Below are 22,059 nucleotides of genomic sequence, written 5' to 3' on the forward strand. Positions count from 1 at the left end.
ACGCTTAAAGTTATAGATGTTAGAGATATGAGTCTCCAGCTTCAGTGATTTTTGCAATTCGTTCCAGTCATTGGCAGCAGAGAACTGGAAGGAAAGGCGGCCAAAGGAGGTGTTGGCTTTGGGGATGACCCGTGAAATATACCTGCTGGAGCGCGTGCTACGAGTGGGTGTTGCTATGATGACCAGTGAGCTGAGATAAGGCTTTACCTAGCAAAGACTTATAGATGACCTGGAGCCAGTGGGTTTGGAAACGAATATGTATCTAGGACCAGCCAACAAGAGCATACAGGTCGCACTCGTGGGTAGTATAAGGGGCTTTGGTGAAAAAAACGGATTTCACAGTGATAGACTGCATCCAATTTCCTAAGTAGAGTGTTGGAGGCTATTTTGTAAATGACATCGCCAAAGTCAAGGATCGGTAGAATAGTCAGTTTTACGAGGGTATGTTTGGCAGCATGAGTGAAGGATACTTTGTTGCGAAATAGGAATCCAATTCTAGATTTAACTCTGGATTGGAGATGCTTAATGTGAGTCTAGGAGAGTTTACAGTTTCTAGCCAGACACCTAGGTAGTCTGGTATTTGTCACTCCCCCTGTTAAAATGGGCCATAGAAGCTTCTAAAACGCAAAATATCGCCGGTTTTACAGTCTCTGTCGTCACTAACCAATAAAAAATAAATAAAATAACACCACCATCACCAACCCAAACTAATATTATCAACATGTTCAGTTGTGTTCAGTTTTTTCCTCCTCCTCCTCCTCCACCACCTCATCTCATCTCATCCCAAACTCTGTGATCTTCCTCTTGCCCTCCCATGTTCTCAGTAAAAGCTAAGATTTTTATAACTAAGATAGACCAAAGCCCGTCGTTTCAAACGGGAACAAATGAGTCATAGTGGGCAGAACAAGCAAGGAAGTGGGCAGTGCCAAGCACGAGCTAGCGAGATATTATTGGCGTGTTCTAGCATATATTTTCATATTTCTGTGAGGGAACACGTACTTTGTTTCATCGATGAGATAATCGATGAAATCGATCATCGATTTTTGCAGAATCTCGGACAAAATCCATCTTCTCCCACTGCCGGCCACTGGGTTTCTTCTCAATGCGATGTTTGGTAGTGAGTGACATTTATACATCTGGTGAAATATCTGTGTCATTGTTGTATCTGTGGTAAAAACCCAAACACATCACAATGGCTATCAAGTTGTAGAATCCCGTTAGAACATCTTCTCACCACCAAATATGTTAGTGAGAGGAAGTCTAGTCGCAGGTAGTGGGAGAAGATGGAACTTGCTGAAACTGGGTCGACATTCTGCCAATTTTCTCATTGAGGAAACAAATGATCTCAGTGTTCTGTTCCCAAAACAGGAATCGCTTACGAATACAGTGCACGAAGTTTTAGAGACTTGACACTTTGCTAAAGTCATTTTTTTATTTTTTTATTGTTTGAGCGCAAGGTCGAATTGAGTTTGTTCACACTCGCACATTAGAGGAGGCGATCCTTAATGGAACTATGCAAATAAATGCTATAATGTGCCAATATTTATATTGTATTTGTATTTATTATGGATCCCCACTAGCCGCTTGCAATGCTTGGCTTTGCCCACCTCCTTGCTTGTTCTGCCGACTATGCTTAATTTGCTCCTACTGTAAACGACAGAGATGAACGATCTTGGGTTAGTTATAAATGTCTTTGGTAAAACTACTCTTCCCAAGATGCTCCACGGTTGGCTAGTTGTTGCGGATAAATTTTTACAGACAAAATATTCAATAAAACATTTACGATTATTAACCATAATTCACGTGTGATTACAAAAGTGCTTACCCAAATCAAAAATAAAAGAGGTGTGTTTTTACCGTATATTTTCTCCACGCGAACGCACCCATATGACTCAGCGGAAGTCTGTCTGACTTCCTTTCCTCCATTCGGTGAGTACACGGTGACATCGTGGTCTCTGCCGCTCTTCTAAAAAATTATAGAAAATAATGTATTCGTCCACTCTAGGACCATAGCTACTTTCCATTCGTAATAAGTGTTTGTGTTATTTTAACAGATCGCAGCCATGGGTCGCCGGCCAGCCCGATGGTGAGTGTTTTTGTTGCATGGTTTTAGCTCAAATAAAGTCTGACACTGGGTGAAAATACAAAATGGCGGATGTCTGCACCATGTGCAGTAATTAGCCAGCTAGCTACATTCACAGGGTTGATGACAAATTATTTATATGGCGTAACGTCAATTTGTGTTGTCATTAAATTAGCTAGCTTGATGGTATGTTACACACTGTCCGCGATGTCTACATCCCTGTCATTCACCTGGCTAACAGTAGCTAATGTAGCTAGCTAGAATAGAAGGCTAATGGCATTAGGTAGCATAACTAGCCTCTGCAACTTGTGGGTTGCTCAACATACTTATTATGGAGTTTATTGGTGTATTACTTTGGTCTGTGATTATTGGTACAATACACAGCATAGTGAGGTTTTTACTGTACAGAATAAAGATACGTGAATGTCCTTAGTATCTAATTTATATACTTATTTAGATGTTATTGTGGGTGTAGCGAAATGCTTGTGTTCCTAGCTCCAACTGTGCAGTAATATCTAACAATACACAAATAGAGAATAATGTAGAAATAGTTCAACTTCCTGGTCCTTACCCACTTATCTCTCTACACAGAGACAGAAACAGGATGAGAGACTGCTTAGAAACATTACACTTGAATGCAATGACTAAGTCGCTCCAGATAGGTGTCTAAGTTACTAAAAATGTAAATAAAAAAAATAAATGCAAGTTTGGATACAAACATTTGATAGAAATAGAGGAAAGATACATTTTCATATAAAGATCGTCTCCCAGGCCAGTGAGTGCTATCCTGAAGGGTTGTGGTAGATGTGTAGTGTAGATACAGTGATGGATATACGGTGCTTTCAGACCATATTCAGCCCCCTTCCCATTTTTCCCATTTTGTTACGCTACAGCCGTATTCTAAAATGGGTTGGGGGGGAACCTCAATCGACACACTATACCCCCTAATGACAAAGAAAATACTGTTTTTTTAGACATTAGCTAATTAATGAAATTGAGCTCAGGTGCATCCTGTTTCCTTTGATCATTCTTGATGTTTCTACAACTTGATTGGAGTCCACCTGTGGTAAATTAAATTGATTGGACATGATTTGGAAAGGCACACACCTGTCTATATAAGGTCCCACAGTTGACAGTGCATGTCAGAGCAAAAACCAAGACATGAGGTCTAAGGAATTGTGGCCTCCCATCATTCTTAAATGGAAGAAGTTTGGAACCATCAAGACTTCCTAGAGCTGGCCACGTGGCCAAACTGCTCAATCCGGGGGGGGGGGGGGGGGGGGGGCTTGGTCAGGGAGATGACCAAGAACCCAATGTTTACTCATGCAGAGCTCCAGAGTTCCTCTGTGGAGACAGGAGAACCATATCTGCACCACTCCACTAATCAGGCCTTTATGGTAGAATGGCCAGACGGAAGCCACTCCTCACTCCTCCTCGCAAAGTGCCACGTCTGGAGGAAACCTGGCACCATCCCTATGGTGAAGCATGGTGGTGGCAGAAGCATGCTGTGGGGTTGTTTTTAAGCGGTATTGACTGGGAGACTAGTCAGGATCGGATCGAAGATGAACGGACTGAGTACAGGGATCCATGGTGAAAATCTGTTCCAGAGCGCTCAGGACCTGAGACTGGGTGACGGTTCACCTTCCAACAGGACAACGACCCTAAGCACACAGCCAAGACAACACAGGAGTGGCTTCGGGACAAGTCTCTAAATGTCCTTGAGTGGCCCAGCCAGAGGCCTGACTTGAACCTGATCAAACATCTCTGGAGAGACCTGAAAATAGCTGTGTGTCGACGCTCCCCATCCAACCTGACGGAGCTTGAGAGGATCTGCAGAGAAGAATGGGAGAAACTCCCCAAATACAGGTGTGCCAAGCTTGTTGCGTCATACCCAAGAAGACTCAAGCTCTAATAGCTGCCAAAGGTGCTTCAACAAAGTACTGAGAAGGGTCTGAGTACTTATGTACTGTCATATTTCAGTTTACATACATTTGTACATTTTTCAAATGTGTTTTTTGCTTTGTCATTATGAGGGTATTGTGTGTGTAGATTGGGGGGGGGCACAATTTTAGAATAAGGTTGTAACTTAACAAATTGTGGATAAAGTCAAGGGGTCAGAATACTTTCCAAAGGCACTGTATGTTTGTAAGGAAGGGTGGGATGTGTACTATATCCATCATTTCTCTGAACACGTAGGATAGAATGGTGTGTGTACTAGTAAAAATATTACTAGAGTATATTCATGAAATCACAAGTGAAATATAGTGAAACACAGCTTAGCCTTTTGTTAGTCACCCTGTCATCTCAGATTTTGAAATTATGCTTTACAGCCAAAGCAAGACAAGTGTTTGTAAGGTTATCGATAGCCTAGCATAGCATTATGTCCAGCTAGCAGCAGGAAGCTTGGTCACAAATCAGAAAAGCAATCAAATTAAATGTTTACCTTTTGATCTTCGGATGTTTTCACTGACGAGACTCCCAGTTAGACAGCAAATGTTCCTTTTGTTCCATAAAGATTATTTTTATACCCAAAATATATCCGTTTGTTACTGCAGCTAGTCGGCTGATAATTGTTTGAATAAACCATCTGTCTCCCTCAGCTACCGCTACTGCAAGAACAAGCCCTACCCCAAGTCCCGTTTCTGTCGCGGTGTGCCTGGTAAGTTCTCTCCTTTACCTTGAGGTTATTCCCACTCAAACAAGCTAATTTCAGTTGGCCCAGAACAGAGCTGTTAACCTTCAGTGTACGTTTAGGGGCCAATGTCAATTGCATGCTAAATTGACTGCATCACTAGTCTTTGAGATGTGTTGAAGGCACCGGACTGCCTGTTCAAATGGCTCAGCTCAGACGCCCATACGTACCCAACAAGACATGCCACCAGGGGTCTCTTCACAATTTAGAGCAGAGGCTAGGAAACTCGCAGTACTACACAGAACTCTATTCCTCAAGTAACGCACACAGTAAGATTAGATATATACCTCTCAGGACAACACGGACTGTGAAGACCCACTAGTAATACACCCGTTGTATTGTACATTTGTAATGTTTTTTATTTTATTTGATGGAGGCTGTTGCGTTTTGTGTAATTGTTTATTCCTGTTTGGACCCCAGGAAGAGTAGCTGTTGCCTTGGCAGTGGCTAATGGGGGAATCTATTAAATACTAAACAGGAACATGAAGTGTTCTTAACTGCAGCTTATTAAGCCGACCAGTCCCGCTGACGTGCGGTTCTGGTGTGCAATGGCTGCAGACAGCAACTCTGTGGTTGTGTATGAGGCCAGCTGGGAGGTGCTGGCCCCTTTAAGGGACCGCTGAGACAACTCTTTACAACGTTTAGTTTTGACAACTACTGAGGGTGTAGCTAGTTAACTCTTCTGTCTACTTGGTCACTTACAGCTGTAATATGACACCTTTTTGAGTGACCAAATTCACAGAAGTGACTTTTATACTGGACAAAAATGTAAATGCAACTTGTAAAGTGTTGGTCTTGTGTTTTTATGAGCTGAAATAACAGATCCCAACTCTCCCAAAACGTATTTCTCGCAATTTTGTGCACAAACTTGTTTACATCCCCGTTGGTGAGAATTTTTCCTTTGCCAAGATAATCCATCCACCAGGAGTGGCATATCATGAATCTGATTAAACAGCATGATCATTACACAGTGCACCTTGTACTGGGGACACTAAAAGTCCACTTTAAAATGTGACTTTTTGTCACACAACACTATCACATGTCTCAAGTTCAGGGAGCGTCCAATTGGCATGCTGACTGAAGGAAAGTCCACCAGCGCTGTTGCCAGAGAATTTGTCAATTTCTGTAATTTCTCCACCATAAGCTGCCTACAACGTAGTTTTAGAAATCGTCAGTACGTCCAACCGGTCCTCAACTGCAGACCACGTGTAACCACGCAAGCCCAGGACCTCCACATCCAGCTTCTTCACCTGCGCGATCGTCTGCGACCAGCCACCCGGACAGCTGTGGGTTTGCACAGCCAAAGAACTTCTGCACAAACGTCTCGGAAGCTGTGCTCGTCATCCTCACCTGGGCCTGGAACTGACTGTAGTTTGGCGTCTTAACCGATCTTCGATGCACGCTGGAGAGGTGTGCGCTTCATGGATGAATCCCAGTTTCAACTGTACTGGGCAGACGGCGTGTGTGGGCGAGTGGTTTGCTGATGTCATCGTTGTGAAGAGTTCCTTGTGGTATGGACAACTAAAAAACAACAGCGTTTTGGTCAAGTGGTTGTCCTGTCACAAGGATCTGTACACAATTCCTGGAAGCTGAACATGTCCTAGTTATTTCGTGGCCTGCATACTCACCAGACATGTCACCCATTGAGCATGTTTGGGATGCTCTGGATCCATGTGCACGACAGTGTTCCAGTTCCTGCCAGTATCAGCAACTTTTGACCGCCATTGAAGAGGAGAGGGACAACATTCCACAGGCCACAATCAACAGCCTGATCAACTCTATGTGAAGGAGATGTGTTGTGCTGCATGAGGCAAATGGTGATCATACTGACTGGTTTTCTGATCCAGGCCCCTACCTTTTTGGTAAGGTATCTAATGAACCGATGCATAGCTCTATTCCCAGTCACGTGAAATCCATAGATCAGGGCCTAATGAGTTGATTTTAGTTGACTGAATTGTTGCGTTTATATTTTTATTCAGTGTAGATGTCACTCATTATAAGCAGGGGCTGATCTATTTCTATCCTTTAAGTATTTTGTTTTTGTACACCAGCTGAAAATAAAATGTCTGGTTATGGAAAATGTATTTCATAGCTGTTCAGATGCTACAATGATTTGGTGCACCAAGGTTTCCCAAACGTGGGCCCGTTGTGGGTTTTGTCCCCGAGCACTACACAGCTCATTCAAACAACCAACTCATTAAGCTTTGATTTACATCCGCTGTGTAGTGCTAGAGCGTGCACCCGGTGGGGCCAGACCCGAGTTTGGGAAGCTCTGCTCTACACTAGTTTAGTCACCAAGTGAAATTAGATGACCTGTTAGACTTGTAGCAAACAGGAAATGGAGTGATTTCTGCCTATTGTACCTTTTTTTTTATTTTTTAAAGACATTCAGACCAACATGAACAATTACCTCTTGTAAACTCTCTCCTGTTATTTACCTCTGTAGATCCTAAGATTAGGATCTTTGACCTGGGCAGGAAGAAGGCCAGGGTGGACGAGTTCCCTCTGTGTGGTCACATGGTCTCTGACGAGTACGAGCAGCTGTCCTCTGAAGGTGAGGGTGCCTCTCTGGAGACGGTCAGCCTTGCTCTGACACTCACTCATTGACAATGTTAAACACTTTGTCTTCTGAAAATGCAAGGTCAGATTGCCATGTCGCATTAAATCTACTTTCCATATCTCTAGCTCTGGAGGCAGTCTAACTCTCCCATCTCTCCTCTGGAGACAGCAGCCTGTTAACTCTCCCATCTATCTTCTAGCTCTGGAGGCAGCCCGTATCTGTGCCAACAAGTACATGGTGAAGACTTGTGGAAAAGACGGCTTCCACATCCGGGTCCGCCTGCACCCCTTCCATGTCATCCGTATCAACAAGATGTTGTCCTGCGCTGGGGCTGACAGGTACAGCACTGTTCTAAACTCATAAAACACACCTGCAGCTTATTAAGCCGACCAGTCCCGCTGCCGTGCGGTTCTGGTGTGCAATGGCTGCAGACAGTAACTCTGTGGTTGTGTATGAGGCCAGCTGGGAGGTGCTGGCCCCTTTAAGGGACCGCTGAGACAATGCTTTACAACTGGTGCTGCTGTGCGTCAGACCAGGACTGACTGGGCTGGGGGTTGTGGACCGGGACTGACTGGGGGTTGTGGACCGGGACTGGCTGGGGGTTGTGGACCGGGACTGACTGGGCTGGGGGTTGTGGACCGGGACTGACTGGGGGTTGTGGACCGGGACTGACTGGGGGTTGTGGACCGGGACTGACTGGGGGGTGTGGACCGGGACTGACTCGGGGTTGTGGACCGGTACTGACTGGGGGTTGTGGACCGGGACTGACTGGGGGTTGTGGACCGGGACTGACTGGGGGTTGTGGACCGGGACTGACTGGGGGTTGTGGACCGGGACTGACTGGGCTGGGGGTTGTGGACCGGGACTGACTGGGCTGGGGGTTGTGGACCGGGACTGACTGGACTGTTTTAGAAGTCCTCTTGACAAAATGTTGCTGTTAGTTCACTTTGTTGCTGTGCTGCACTTTGGGGCAAAGATAATGCCTTGTTATGTTGTCTGAGCTGCTCACATGACATTTTCTGAACCTTTATTTTGGTTCTTAGTTCTCCCAGATCTTATTTAAAAAGCTTCATTATCGTCTATATGTTATATTTGGTAGGTCTTCAGTATAAAATGAACATTTTACTATCCCCAAAATTGTGACCACTGTCTACCTGACCTGCAGGGCCTCGGCGTCAAGTGCACCGACTGTCAACGGTGCAAAACACACAAAAAGAGCCTTAAACGTTGGCTTTTCTGCAGTTCATTGATGGACTAGGAATGTCTTGAAGATCGACCAGTTGGTGACCTTCATTAGAGGGTGCAATTAGAATCCATTCCATGTGTCCAAGAACATTAAATGTGTTCTGTCTGTTCGTCAGTTAAACGTGTTTTGTTCTGTGTTTCTAGGCTCCAGACAGGGATGCGTGGTGCGTTCGGTAAACCCCTGGGCACCGTGGCCCGTGTTAGAATCGGTCAGGTGATCATGTCTGTCCGCACCAAGGCCAGCAACAAGGAGCACATTATCGAGGCTCTCCGCAGAGCCAAGTTCAAGTTCCCCGGACGCCAGAAGGTAACACTCACCTGGACACACACTTGAAATACAAACACTGGGGATAACTGATCAAATGTGATACCAACACATTGAATAACAGATTCACTACAACAGATGGGCCCCAAAAGTTCTGAAATGTCTGTCCTATATCTGAGAGACGGAAGATCGGATTTAAAAACAACACATTTAACCCCTTATTTTTGGCACTAAACAGTCTTCACCTATACTTCCCAAAAAAATGTTGCTTGGTTCCAGACTTCAGGTGAGCCTTGCAGCCTGGAGGTGTCATAATGCTAAACAACCAACATTGAGACCTTTCCAGAGGGGTCTTAATAGTGTAGCCCAAACTGTTTGGACTCAACAGAAGTTGTCAGATCAACTGTAATGACTTTGGAGGAGTCCAAGGCACTTGATGTTTTAGCGTAAACGGAGAACACCATTGTGTTTGAGTCTCCTTTCCATCCAGGTCATAATAGTTTGTAGCCAAACCGTTCATACGTTAGATGTTTTGTTTGAGACTGATTTTCAAGGATGTCTCATGGTCTGACCAAACACTGCTCTAGCTATGCCACCTTTCACTGCAGAGGCGGAAGTGGTGGATCGAGACTCGGCCAATGGGAACAGATCTCTAGCTTCCTGGCAGATTTTTATGGATCGTTTTATTATGCAAATTAGATTTCCGGCTATGGGGTTTTACACGTCTTAAGGGCCACGTTCCTTTACACACTGAGAAACATTGCTGTCTGTAGAGGACCTCTGATCACTCACCTCTCCCTCCCTCAGATCCACATGTCTAAGAAGTACGGCTTCACCAAGTTCAACGCGGTGGACTTTGACCAAATGATGGCTGAAAAGCGTGTGATTCCTGATGGCTGTGGGGTGAAGTACATCCCTTCGACTGGTCCTCTGGCTCGCTGGAAGAAGATTCACGCCATCTAGACACCCAACTACAGACGGTCTGGACAGGTTCAACATCCCATTGGATGCCTGTCTGGTCCTCGGCTTCACAAGAGGTCAGACATGGTGAATGAATACATCTGAATAGTCGGCAAATAAAATATTAATCTGACCTGCTCTTGTTGTCATTTCACTGCTGATTCTGACTTTAGATGAGGGGTTGACTTGGGCAAGGTGAGTAAGGGGGAAGGACTTTATAATGAGCTAATTTATCTTTTACTGCCAGTATTGTACATGAAGTACTACCGGTGGTGATTTTAGCATGTTAATCTTGGGATGCATGCCAGCAAGCCGCTACATTTCATAACATTAATTGCAGTTTAACTGGACATAAAGCTGTCCTAACAGCAAAGATTTATTTTCAGCGGCATTGAGTGAATCCTTACCACCGCTACACCGACGCCTTATCTGGCAGTTAAATAGTTCATTCAGACTCATTTACTGTCTTAAAAACATGGCTGACTTGCTATAGCAGATGTGGTTTCTACTGACAATTGAGATGTACAAACTGGCATAAGGGGACAACGAGTGGATAAGAGGCAACCAGTAATTTCGATTTAGACAATGAGCGAGCGTAGACTGGTGTAGTCAACTATTTGTTCAACACACTTAACAGAATTCAGAACATGGTGTACAGGGAGTGAACGAAGAACGGCCCATGTCAGAACCGTAGGCTAAAGGGGGGGCATATAAGCAGACGAACTTACAATATTCAATGATTACCTTTGTCTAAAACAGGCACTGCCAAGTCAGAACTGTGGGCTTAGTTACGAGGGGGAAATGGACAATTATTAGTAGCACATGTGCCTCACCCTAACCGCTTGCTACAGTATACAGATCTCCCTGGCATATTACATGCAGCAGCATACAATACATTTTTGTGCTCAATTGTACAGGAAGGTGGCGTGGCGGTCCTGGTAGGAAAATTGTCATTTTCTGGAGCTTCCAAGGCCTCTGGGAAAACTCTGGCAGCACCTCATAGATTTTGCAATGAGGTAGTGTCCCCGTGAATGACAGAACATTGAGCCAATCATGGCGCAACGAGGACATTACCAACCCCTATGTTCATTATCTCCCCATAAGGCAGTGCACAATCGGCCCAGCGCCGTCAGAGTTTGGCCGGTGGAGGCAGTCATCGTAAATAAGAATTTGTTCGTAACTGGCTTGCCTAGTTAAGGTTAAATATATTTATTTACATTGTTTGCAAACTGGTATGCGACACGTATTATTGCCAAAACAGGCTAAATGTAGCTCTGCCCTGAATGACGGGTCGCCACTGAGTACTACTATCCAAAATGAGAACTGCCTGTTTTGTCATTGTCATGTCACAGCTCTTCTAAAGCGCTCTGGACCAGAGTCTCTGGTTGAAACTTTAAGCGATGTTCACATTACCCATAAGCACTTGTTGCGTTGCGCCGGATGTCTTACATTTCAATGGGCACGTCCACAAGAGTGGAAGCGCAACGCCCCCCTGTGGTTGAAGGTGCAGTTGTGAGACGGACGCCTTACAGTTTTGAAACTTTTCATCTTCAGTCCAGCCAGTCACCAAACCACAGAATATGAAAATTGGCTTGCTATAAAGTTGGAGAAACAAGTAGTTGAGGAAAAAGTAACTAACCAACCTATCACCTGAAATAATATATGTATCCTGTCTTGAATGAAAAGGTCATTTTGCAAGCTCCCAAAATAATTGTGATCTCTGACTAAAGGGCTCTGTCTTGCGTTACAAACGCTGCACGTGCCTGTTCATTAACGGGACAAGACTCCGTGAAGATGACATACTGCGTAAGGGCATTATAGACGGGTGGGTTGTTTAGCAACAGACCTGATGGCTTACAGTCAAATATTAACATGATAAAAAGTAAATCGGGGCATGTCATTTATTGGGGGAACTCCCTTTATTAATGTGTAAGCCCATAGCTGCCACCCAAATAGAGACAATTCCGAGATATGTGTTGCTAGAGGTACTTCCTCTCTACTAATGAGGTGGTTACAAGGCCTTCTTACTGAAAGCCTTGTCTTGTCCCTAAGACCGGGCGCACACTACACCACTTCCAACATCCTCTCATTAAACAATCTTTCTTCAAATGTTTGGTCTTGCCAACGTAGTGGCATGGATGGGTGTTTAAACACCAAGATGCTTCGCTTGGTCCTGAGGATTCTCAATACCAAGCTCTCACAATCAATGTGATTAGATTAACATGGTCAGAACGAGCTGTGGCTTTAAGTAGCCTCCAGCGTTTTCAGTCAGACATTCACGCATAGCGAAGTAGCCAATACCATTGCTTGTAATGATTTGACGCTTTGGTTAAAGGCAAACACGTAGTAGTCATGGTTACTGCTCCAGAGTCTATACATCCATACTAGTAGTAGTCATGGCTCCTGCTCCAGTCTATACATTCTGGGTGGTGTGATACTTATCTCACTTCTTCTCAGATGAGCTCTTATTGACTATTGCTGATCACTGTTCTCAAAACTAGCCGTTGCACATCTCACACTACAAGGGCATTGACATGCACACATTAAATGAGCCTCGGTGATGGCCTCGCGCCCAGAGTAGGCATCAAAATGGGGATTTTGTCTCCGATCTGAACTTGTCAGGGACAGCTATATCAGGGCCAGAATGTGTAGTGTACGCCCAGCTTAACGTGACTATAGACGTGATAAAACATGGCTACCAGGCACCAGTGGCTTTGAATTGGGAAAGACTGTATGGCCACTCATGCATGACCTGCAAAACTAGATTTCATTTCAGAAATGTCCTCTGTACCGGAACCCCCTGTATATAGCTCTGCTATTGTTATTTTACAGCTGCTCTTTAATTATTTGTTACTTTGATTTTTTAATTATCCTTTATACATTCTTAACTGCGTTAAGGGCTTGTCAGTTAGCATTTCACTGTAAGGTCTACTACACCTGTTGTATTTGTCGCATGTGACATAACATTTGATTCCGTTTCCGTACTCCGTTTTAGATTTTGGCTAGTAGTTTTCCAGGTCCGTCGTGTCCTTTAGAGCCTCTCCCCTTTGAATTCAATACAATCGATACATACATTCCCCAGTGGATGTCTTGTGCAGTGTAAAAACATACACAGTAAATATCCTGGTATTAATGGCTGACGTGAATAAGGCTTTGGTGTTCAGACTCCTGAAACCCAGGCTAGAATTCCGTCAAACCTGTTAGTGTCGATTAACAAACTAGTGGCGCAGTGTGTGCTCACGTTTCCTATTCTGATCATTCAGGTAGTAGTAGGGGTTTTAAAGGACGTTCTGTGATTTCATTGAGCTATGAGGTACTATGGAACTACTGAAATAGGTGTTTGATTGAATAATCCTGTGTGTCAGCAAAAAAAACTGTTTTATTGTTACATATATCAGATAGGTGCAGTGAAATGTTTTACAGGGTCAGCTATAGAAGTACTGTGCTGGAGCAAATTAGGATTAAGTGCCTTGCTCAAGGGCACACAGGCAGGTTTTTCACTTTGTCTGAATTGGTATTCTAATCAGAAGTCTCATGGAGTTCTCCCATCACACACACACTGGTCGTGTTCCAGGCTGACGACATTGCAAACGCCTGCCAGGTCTCACAACACCTGTACAGGTGTTTAATATATTATGCTAACTACACTGAACAAGAATATAATTGCAACATGTACATTTTTGGTACCATGTCTCATGAGCTGCAAAAAAAAAAGAAGCTTATTTCTCTAAGAGTTTGTGCACAAATGTGTTTATATCGCTGTTAGTGAGCATTTCTCCTTCGCCAAGATAATCCATCCACCTGACAGGTATGGCATATCAAGAAGCTGATTAAACAGCAGGATCATTACGCTGGGGACAATAAAATGCTACTCTAAAACGTGCAGTTTTGTCACAAAACACAATGCCACAGATGTCTCAAGTTTTGAGGGAGTGTGCAATTGACATGCAGAAACGTCCAACTGAGCTGTTGCCAGAGAATTGAATGTGCATATTTCTACCATAAGCTGCATCCAACCTCGTTTTAGAGAATTGGGCAGTACGTCCAACCGGACTAAAAACCGCAGACCACGTGTAACCACGCCAGCCCAGGACCTCCACATCTGGCTTCTTCACTTGTGGAATCGTCTGAGGAGGGGGTACTGAGGAGCATGTCTGTAATAAAGCCCGTTATGGGGAAAAACATATTCTTATTGGCTTAGCCTGGCTCCCCAATGGGTGGGCCTATGCCCTTCCAGGCCAACCCATGGCTGTGCCCCTACCCAATCATGTGAAATCCATAGATTAGGGCCTAATTTATTTAAATTGACTGATTTCCTTCTATGAACTGTAACTCAGTAAAATCTTTGAAATTGTTTTATGTGGTGTTTATATTTTTGTTCAGTACACATCATATGATACAGTATAGCCATCTGATGCTTGACATGGGACACAACCATTGGTTGATGCAATGCAGTATAGTCGGCCTGGAACGTGGCCACAGGTTCAGGTGGAGATGAAGAAGGCCATGAGGAGGATCAGAAGGGTGTGGCCTCCCAAATGTTCTGACCCCGCCTTCAACTCAACCTCCACTGGGTAGTGGTCACTGACATCCAGCGCCTGGAAAAGACACACATGCACACTGATATAATATACTTCCTGAATTGACTCTGTGGGTGTGTTTCCTGTTGAATTGACTCTGTGGGTGTGTTTCTTGTTGAATTGACTCTGTGGGTGTGTTGCCTGTTGAATTCACTCTGTGGGTGTGTTACCTGTTCCTCTGTGAGGCCGTATTCTTTGGCGAAGTTGAAAGGTTGTGCGGACTGGGGCACGATGGCTTTTTCAAATGCCTCCCCGTGGACCACGATCCTACAACACACACAGGATTACCACACAGGGTTAACACACAGGATTACCACACAGGGTTAACACACAGGGTTAACACACAGGATTACCACACAGGATTACCACACAGGGTTAACACACAGGATTACCACACAGGATTACCACACAGGATTACCACACAGGGTTAACACACAGGGTTAACACGCAGGGTTACCACGCAGGATTACCACACAGGGTTAACACACAGGGTTAACACACAGGGTTACCACACAGGGTTAACACACAGGGTTAACACACAGGATTACCACACAGGATTACCACACAGGGGTAAAACACAGGATTACCACACAGGGTTAACACACAGGATTACCACACAGGATTACCACACAGGGTTAACACACAGGGTTAACACACAGGGTTAACACACAGGGTTAACACACAGGGTTAACACACAGGGTTAACACACAGGATTACCACACAGGATTACCACACAGGATTAACACACAGGGTTAACACACAGGGTTAACACGCAGGGTTACCACAGGTTGGGTATTCAATCAAAGGTGCATTGTAGACCAGTGCACTGGACAGCCTTCGATGCGCACACACACACACACACACACACAGAGACGTACCTGTCGTAGGCACAGGTGGTGGTTTGTCTAACGGTGGTGTCCTCTGTGTCCCCTATTAGCCACACGAAGGCCTGGTTACTATAGAGACGTACATGCTGCCTGTTCTTCTTGGCCACGTAGCCACAGTCAGCGTTAAAATCCCCTAGGAACATCACCATCTACACACACACACACACACAGTTAAAATCCCATAGGAACATCACCATCTACACACACACACACAGTTAAAATCCCCTTGAAACATCACCATCTACACACACACACACACACAGTTAAAATCCCCTTGAAACATCACCATCTACACACACACACACACACACACACAGTTAAAATCCCCTTGAAACATCACCATCTACACACACACACACACACACACACACACAGTTAAAATCCCATTGAAACATCACCATCTACACACACAGTTAAAATCCCCTAGGGACATCACCATCTACACACACACACACACAGTTAAAATCCCCTAGGAACATCATCATCTACACACACACACACACACAGTTAAAATCCCCTAGGAACATCACCATCTACACACACACACACACAGTTAAAATCCCCTTGAAACAAAACCATCTACACACACACACACACAGTTAAAATCCCCTAGAAACATCACCATCTACACACACACACACACAGTTAAAATCCCCTAGGAACATCACCATTTACACACACACACACAGTTAAAATCCCCGTGAAACATCACCATCTACACACACACACACACACACAGTTAAAATCCCCTTGAAACATCACCATCTACACACACACACACACACACACAGTTAAAATCCCCTAGGAACATCACCATCTACACACACACACAGTTAAAATCCCCTAGGAACATCACCATCTACACACACACACACAGTTAAAATCCCCTTGAAACATCACCATCTACACACACACACACACAGTTAAAATCCCCTTGAAACAACTACACACACACACACACACACACACACACACACAGTTAAAATCCCCTTGAAACATCACCATCTACACACACACACAGTTAAAATCCCCTTGAAACATCACCATCTACACACACACAGTTAAAATCCCCGTGAAACATCACCATCTACACACACACACAGTTAAAATCCCCTTGAAACATCACCATCTACACACACACACACACACACAGTTAAAATCCCCTAGGAACATCACCATCTACACACACACACACACACACACACAGTTAAAATCCCCTAGGAACATCACCATCTACACACACACACACACAGTTAAAATCCCCTTGAAACAACTACACACACACACAGTTAAAATCCCCTAGGAACATCTACACACACACACACACACACACACACACACACACACACACACACACACACACACACACACACACACACACAGTTAAAATCCCCTTGAAACATCACCATCTACACACACACACAGTTAAAATCCCCTTGAAACATCACCATCTACACACACACACACACACAGTTAAAATCCCCTAGGAACATCACCATTTACACACACACACACAGTTAAAATCCCCGTGAAACATCACCATCTACACACACACACACACACACACAGTTAAAATCCCCTTGAAACATCACCATCTACACACACACACAGTTAAAATCCCCTTGAAACAACTACACACACACACACACACACACAGTTAAAATCCCCTTGAAACATCACCATCTACACACACACACACACAGTTAAAATCCCCTTGAAACATCACCATCTACACACACACACACACAGTTAAAATCCCCTTGAAACATCACCATCTACACACACACACAGTTAAAATCCCCTTGAAACATCACCATCTACACACACACACAGTTAAAATCCCCTAGGAACATCACCATTTACACACACACACACAGTTAAAATCCCCGTGAAACATCACCATCTACACACACACACACAGTTAAAATCCCCTTGAAACATCACCATCTACACACACACACACACACACACAGTTAAAATCCCCTAGGAACATCACCATCTACACACACACACACACACAGTTAAAATCCCCTAGGAACATCACCATCTACACACACACACACACACACACACAGTTAAAATCCCCTTGAAACATCACCATCTACACACACACACACACACACACACACACAGTTAAAATCCCATTGAAACATCACCATCTACACACACAGTTAAAATCCCCTAGGGACATCACCATCTACACACACACACACACAGTTAAAATCCCCTAGGAACATCATCATCTACACACACACACACACACAGTTAAAATCCCCTAGGAACATCACCATCTACACACACACACACACAGTTAAAATCCCCTTGAAACAAAACCATCTACACACACACACACACAGTTAAAATCCCCTTGAAACATCACCATCTACACACACACACACACAGTTAAAATCCCCTAGGAACATCACCATTTACACACACACACACAGTTAAAATCCCCGTGAAACATCACCATCTACACACACACACACACACACAGTTAAAATCCCCTTGAAACATCACCATCTACACACACACACACACACACACAGTTAAAATCCCCTAGGAACATCACCATCTACACACACACACAGTTAAAATCCCCTAGGAACATCACCATCTACACACACACACACAGTTAAAATCCCCTTGAAACATCACCATCTACACACACACACACACAGTTAAAATCCCCTTGAAACAACTACACACACACACACACACACACACACACACACAGTTAAAATCCCCTTGAAACATCACCATCTACACACACACACAGTTAAAATCCCCTTGAAACATCACCATCTACACACACACAGTTAAAATCCCCGTGAAACATCACCATCTACACACACACACAGTTAAAATCCCCTTGAAACATCACCATCTACACACACACACACACACACAGTTAAAATCCCCTAGGAACATCACCATCTACACACACACACACACACACACACAGTTAAAATCCCCTAGGAACATCACCATCTACACACACACACACACAGTTAAAATCCCCTTGAAACAACTACACACACACACAGTTAAAATCCCCTAGGAACATCTACACACACACACACACACACACACACACACACACACACACACACACACACACACACACAGTTAAAATCCCCTTGAAACATCACCATCTACACACACACACAGTTAAAATCCCCTTGAAACATCACCATCTACACACACACACACACACAGTTAAAATCCCCTAGGAACATCACCATTTACACACACACACACACAGTTAAAATCCCCGTGAAACATCACCATCTACACACACACACACACACACACAGTTAAAATCCCCTTGAAACATCACCATCTACACACACACACAGTTAAAATCCCCTTGAAACAACTACACACACACACACACACACACAGTTAAAATCCCCTTGAAACATCACCATCTACACACACACACACACAGTTAAAATCCCCTTGAAACATCACCATCTACACACACACACACACAGTTAAAATCCCCTTGAAACATCACCATCTACACACACACACAGTTAAAATCCCCTTGAAACATCACCATCTACACACACACACAGTTAAAATCCCCTAGGAACATCACCATTTACACACACACACACAGTTAAAATCCCCGTGAAACATCACCATCTACACACACACACACAGTTAAAATCCCCTTGAAACATCACCATCTACACACACACACACACACACACAGTTAAAATCCCCTAGGAACATCACCATCTACACACACACACACACACAGTTAAAATCCCCTAGGAACATCACCATCTACACACACACACACACACACAGTTAAAATCCCCTTGAAACAACTACACACACACACAGTTAAAATCCCCTAGGAACATCTACACACACACACACACACACAGTTAAAATCCCCTTGAAACATCACCATCTACACACACACAGTTAAAATCCCCTAGGAACATCCTCATCTACACACACACACAGTTAAAATCCCCTAGGAACATCATCATCCACACACACACACACACACACACACACACACACACACACACACACACACACACACACACACACACACACACACACACACACACACACACACACACACACACACACACACACACACACACACACACACACACAGTTAAAATCCCCTAGGAACATCATCATCTACACACACACACAGTTAAAATCCCATAGGAACATCACCATCTACACACACACACACAGTTAAAATCCCCTTGAAACATCACCATCTACACACACACACACAGTTAAAATCCCCTTGGAACATCACCCCTAGGGTGTTGGTGGTCATGACATTTTGTCAGCCAATAACTGGCAGTCTCACGCTAATTGACCGTTAATTAACATAAACACATTTAGCGTCTCCTGGTTCACACTCACAGCCTTCAAGCCACTGATATGCAGACCTTTATAACATCTACATTTAAAAAAGTCTAATAAATCCATGTAATATAGTCTACACCATCACAATAAATCCATGTAATATAGTCTACACCATCACAATAAATCCATGTAATATAGTCTACACCATCACAGTAAATCCATGTAATATAGTCTACACCAACACAATAAATCCATGTAATATAGTCTACACCATCACAATAAATCCATGTAATATAGTCTACACCATCACAATAAATCCATGTAATATAGTCTACACCATCACAATAAATCCATGTAATATAGTCTACACCATCACAATAAATCCATGTAATATAGTCTACACCATCACAATAAATCCATGTAATATAGTCTACACCATCACAATAAATCCATGTAATATAGTCTACACCATCACAATAAATCCATGTAATATAGTCTACACCATCACAATAAATCCATGTAATATAGTCTACACCATCACAATAAATCCATGTAATATAGTCTACACCAACACAATAAATCCATGTAATATAGTCTACACCATCACAATAAATCCATGTAATATAGTCTACACCATCACAATAAATCCATGTAATATAGTCTACACCATCACAATAAATCCATGTAATATAGTCTACACCATCACAATAAATCCATGTAATATAGTCTACACCATCACAATAAATACATGTAATATAGTCTACACCATCACAATAAATCCATGTAATATAGTCTACACCATCACAATAAATCCATGTAATATAGTCTACACCATCACAATAAATCCATGTAATATAGTCTACACCATCACAATAAATCCATGTAATATAGTCTACACCATCACAATAAATCCATGTAATATAGTCTACACCATCACCATAAATCCATGTAATATAGTCTACACCATCACAATAAATCCATGTAATATAGTCTACACCATCACAATAAATCCATGTAATATAGTCTACACCATCACAATAAATCCATGTAATATAGTCTACACCATCACAATAAATCCATGTAATATAGTCTACACCATCACAATAAATCCATGTAATATAGTCTACACCATCACAATAAATCCATGTAATATAGTCTACACCAACACAATAAATCCATGTAATATAGTCTACACCATCACAATAAATCCATGTAATATAGTCTACACCATCACAATAAATCCATGTAATATAGTCTACACCATCACAATAAATCCATGTAATATAGTCTACACCATCACAATAAATCCATGTAATATAGTCTACACCATCACAATAAATCCATGTAATATAGTCTACACCATCACAATAAATCCATGTAATATAGTCTACACCATCACAATAAATCCATGTAATATAGTCTACACCATCACAATAAATCCATGTAATATAGTCTACACCATCACAATAAATCCATGTAATATAGTCTACACCATCACAATAAATCCATGTAATATAGTCTACACCATCACAATAAATCCATGTAATATAGTCTACACCATCACAATAAATCCATGTAATATAGTCTACCTACACCGTCACAATAAATCCATGTAATATAGTCTACACCATCACAATAAATCCATGTAATATAGTCTACACCATCACAATAAATCCATGTAATATAGTCTACACCATCACAATAAATCCATGTAATATAGTCTACACCATCACAATAAATCCATGTAATATAGTCTACACCATCACAATAAATCCATGTAATATAGTCTACACCATCACAATAAATCCATGTAATATAGTCTACACCGTCACAATAAATCCATGTAATATAGTCTACACCATCACAATAAATCCATGTAATATAGTCTACACCATCACAGTAAATCCATGTAATATAGTCTACACCATCACAATAAATCCATGTAATATAGTCTACACCATCACAATAAATCCATGTAATATAGTCTACACCATCACAATAAATCCATGTAATATAGTCTACACCATCACAATAAATCCATGTAATATAGTCTACACCATCACAATAAATCCATGTAATATAGTCTACACCATCACAATAAATCCATGTAATATAGTCTACCTACACCGTCACAATAAATCCATGTAATATAGTCTACACCATCACAATAAATCCATGTAATATAGTCTACACCATCACAATAAATCCATGTAATATAGTCTACACCATCACAATAAATCCATGTAATATAGTCTACACCATCACAATAAATCCATGTAATATAGTCTACACCGTCACAATAAATCCATGTAATATAGTCTACACCGTCACAATAAATCCATGTAATATAGTCTACACCGTCACAATAAATCCATGTAATATAGTCTACACCATCACAATAAATCCATGTAATATAGTCTACACCATCACAGTAAATCCA

At 42.7% G+C, this 22,059-nt stretch overlaps 2 protein-coding genes and 2 non-coding genes across 9 annotated transcripts in view; 3 read left to right on the plus strand and 1 right to left on the minus strand.

Moving 5' to 3' along the window:
- The first annotated feature begins 979 nt into the window (after nt 1-979).
- On the plus strand, nt 980-9,938 carry LOC139369017 (ribosomal protein L10). The gene is made up of 6 exons (XM_071108592.1): nt 980-2,086; nt 4,684-4,742; nt 7,222-7,329; nt 7,535-7,673; nt 8,725-8,887; nt 9,653-9,938. The coding sequence occupies exons 1-6, from the start codon at nt 2,064-2,066 to the stop codon at nt 9,806-9,808; spliced, it is 648 nt and encodes a 215-aa protein (XP_070964693.1). The 5' UTR covers nt 980-2,063; the 3' UTR covers nt 9,809-9,938.
- On the plus strand, nt 5,273-5,405 carry LOC139369030 (small nucleolar RNA SNORA70). Its single transcript, XR_011627033.1, has one exon. It is a non-coding gene; the product is annotated as a small nucleolar RNA SNORA70 (small nucleolar RNA).
- On the plus strand, nt 7,706-7,838 carry LOC139369031 (small nucleolar RNA SNORA70). Its single transcript, XR_011627034.1, has one exon. It is a non-coding gene; the product is annotated as a small nucleolar RNA SNORA70 (small nucleolar RNA).
- Nucleotides 9,939-11,700: 1,762 nt separating the features above from the next.
- The window catches only part of LOC139369018 (deoxyribonuclease I-like 1), an 85,051-nt gene continuing 74,692 nt past the window's right edge, over nt 11,701-22,059 (minus strand). For all 6 annotated transcript variants that reach the window (XM_071108594.1, XM_071108597.1, XM_071108595.1 and 3 more), the window contains exons 7-9: nt 15,264-15,421; nt 14,556-14,652; nt 11,701-14,403 (exon numbers count right to left, since the gene is read on the minus strand). In XM_071108594.1, the coding sequence (XP_070964695.1) occupies nt 14,290-14,403; nt 14,556-14,652; nt 15,264-15,421 (369 nt within the window). In that variant the 3' untranslated portion in view covers nt 11,701-14,289. The remainder of the gene's footprint in view (nt 14,404-14,555; nt 14,653-15,263; nt 15,422-22,059) is intronic.

This window comes from Oncorhynchus clarkii, chromosome 16 (genome assembly GCF_045791955.1).
Source record: "Oncorhynchus clarkii lewisi isolate Uvic-CL-2024 chromosome 16, UVic_Ocla_1.0, whole genome shotgun sequence".
Classification (NCBI taxonomy): Eukaryota; Metazoa; Chordata; class Actinopteri; order Salmoniformes; family Salmonidae; genus Oncorhynchus; species Oncorhynchus clarkii.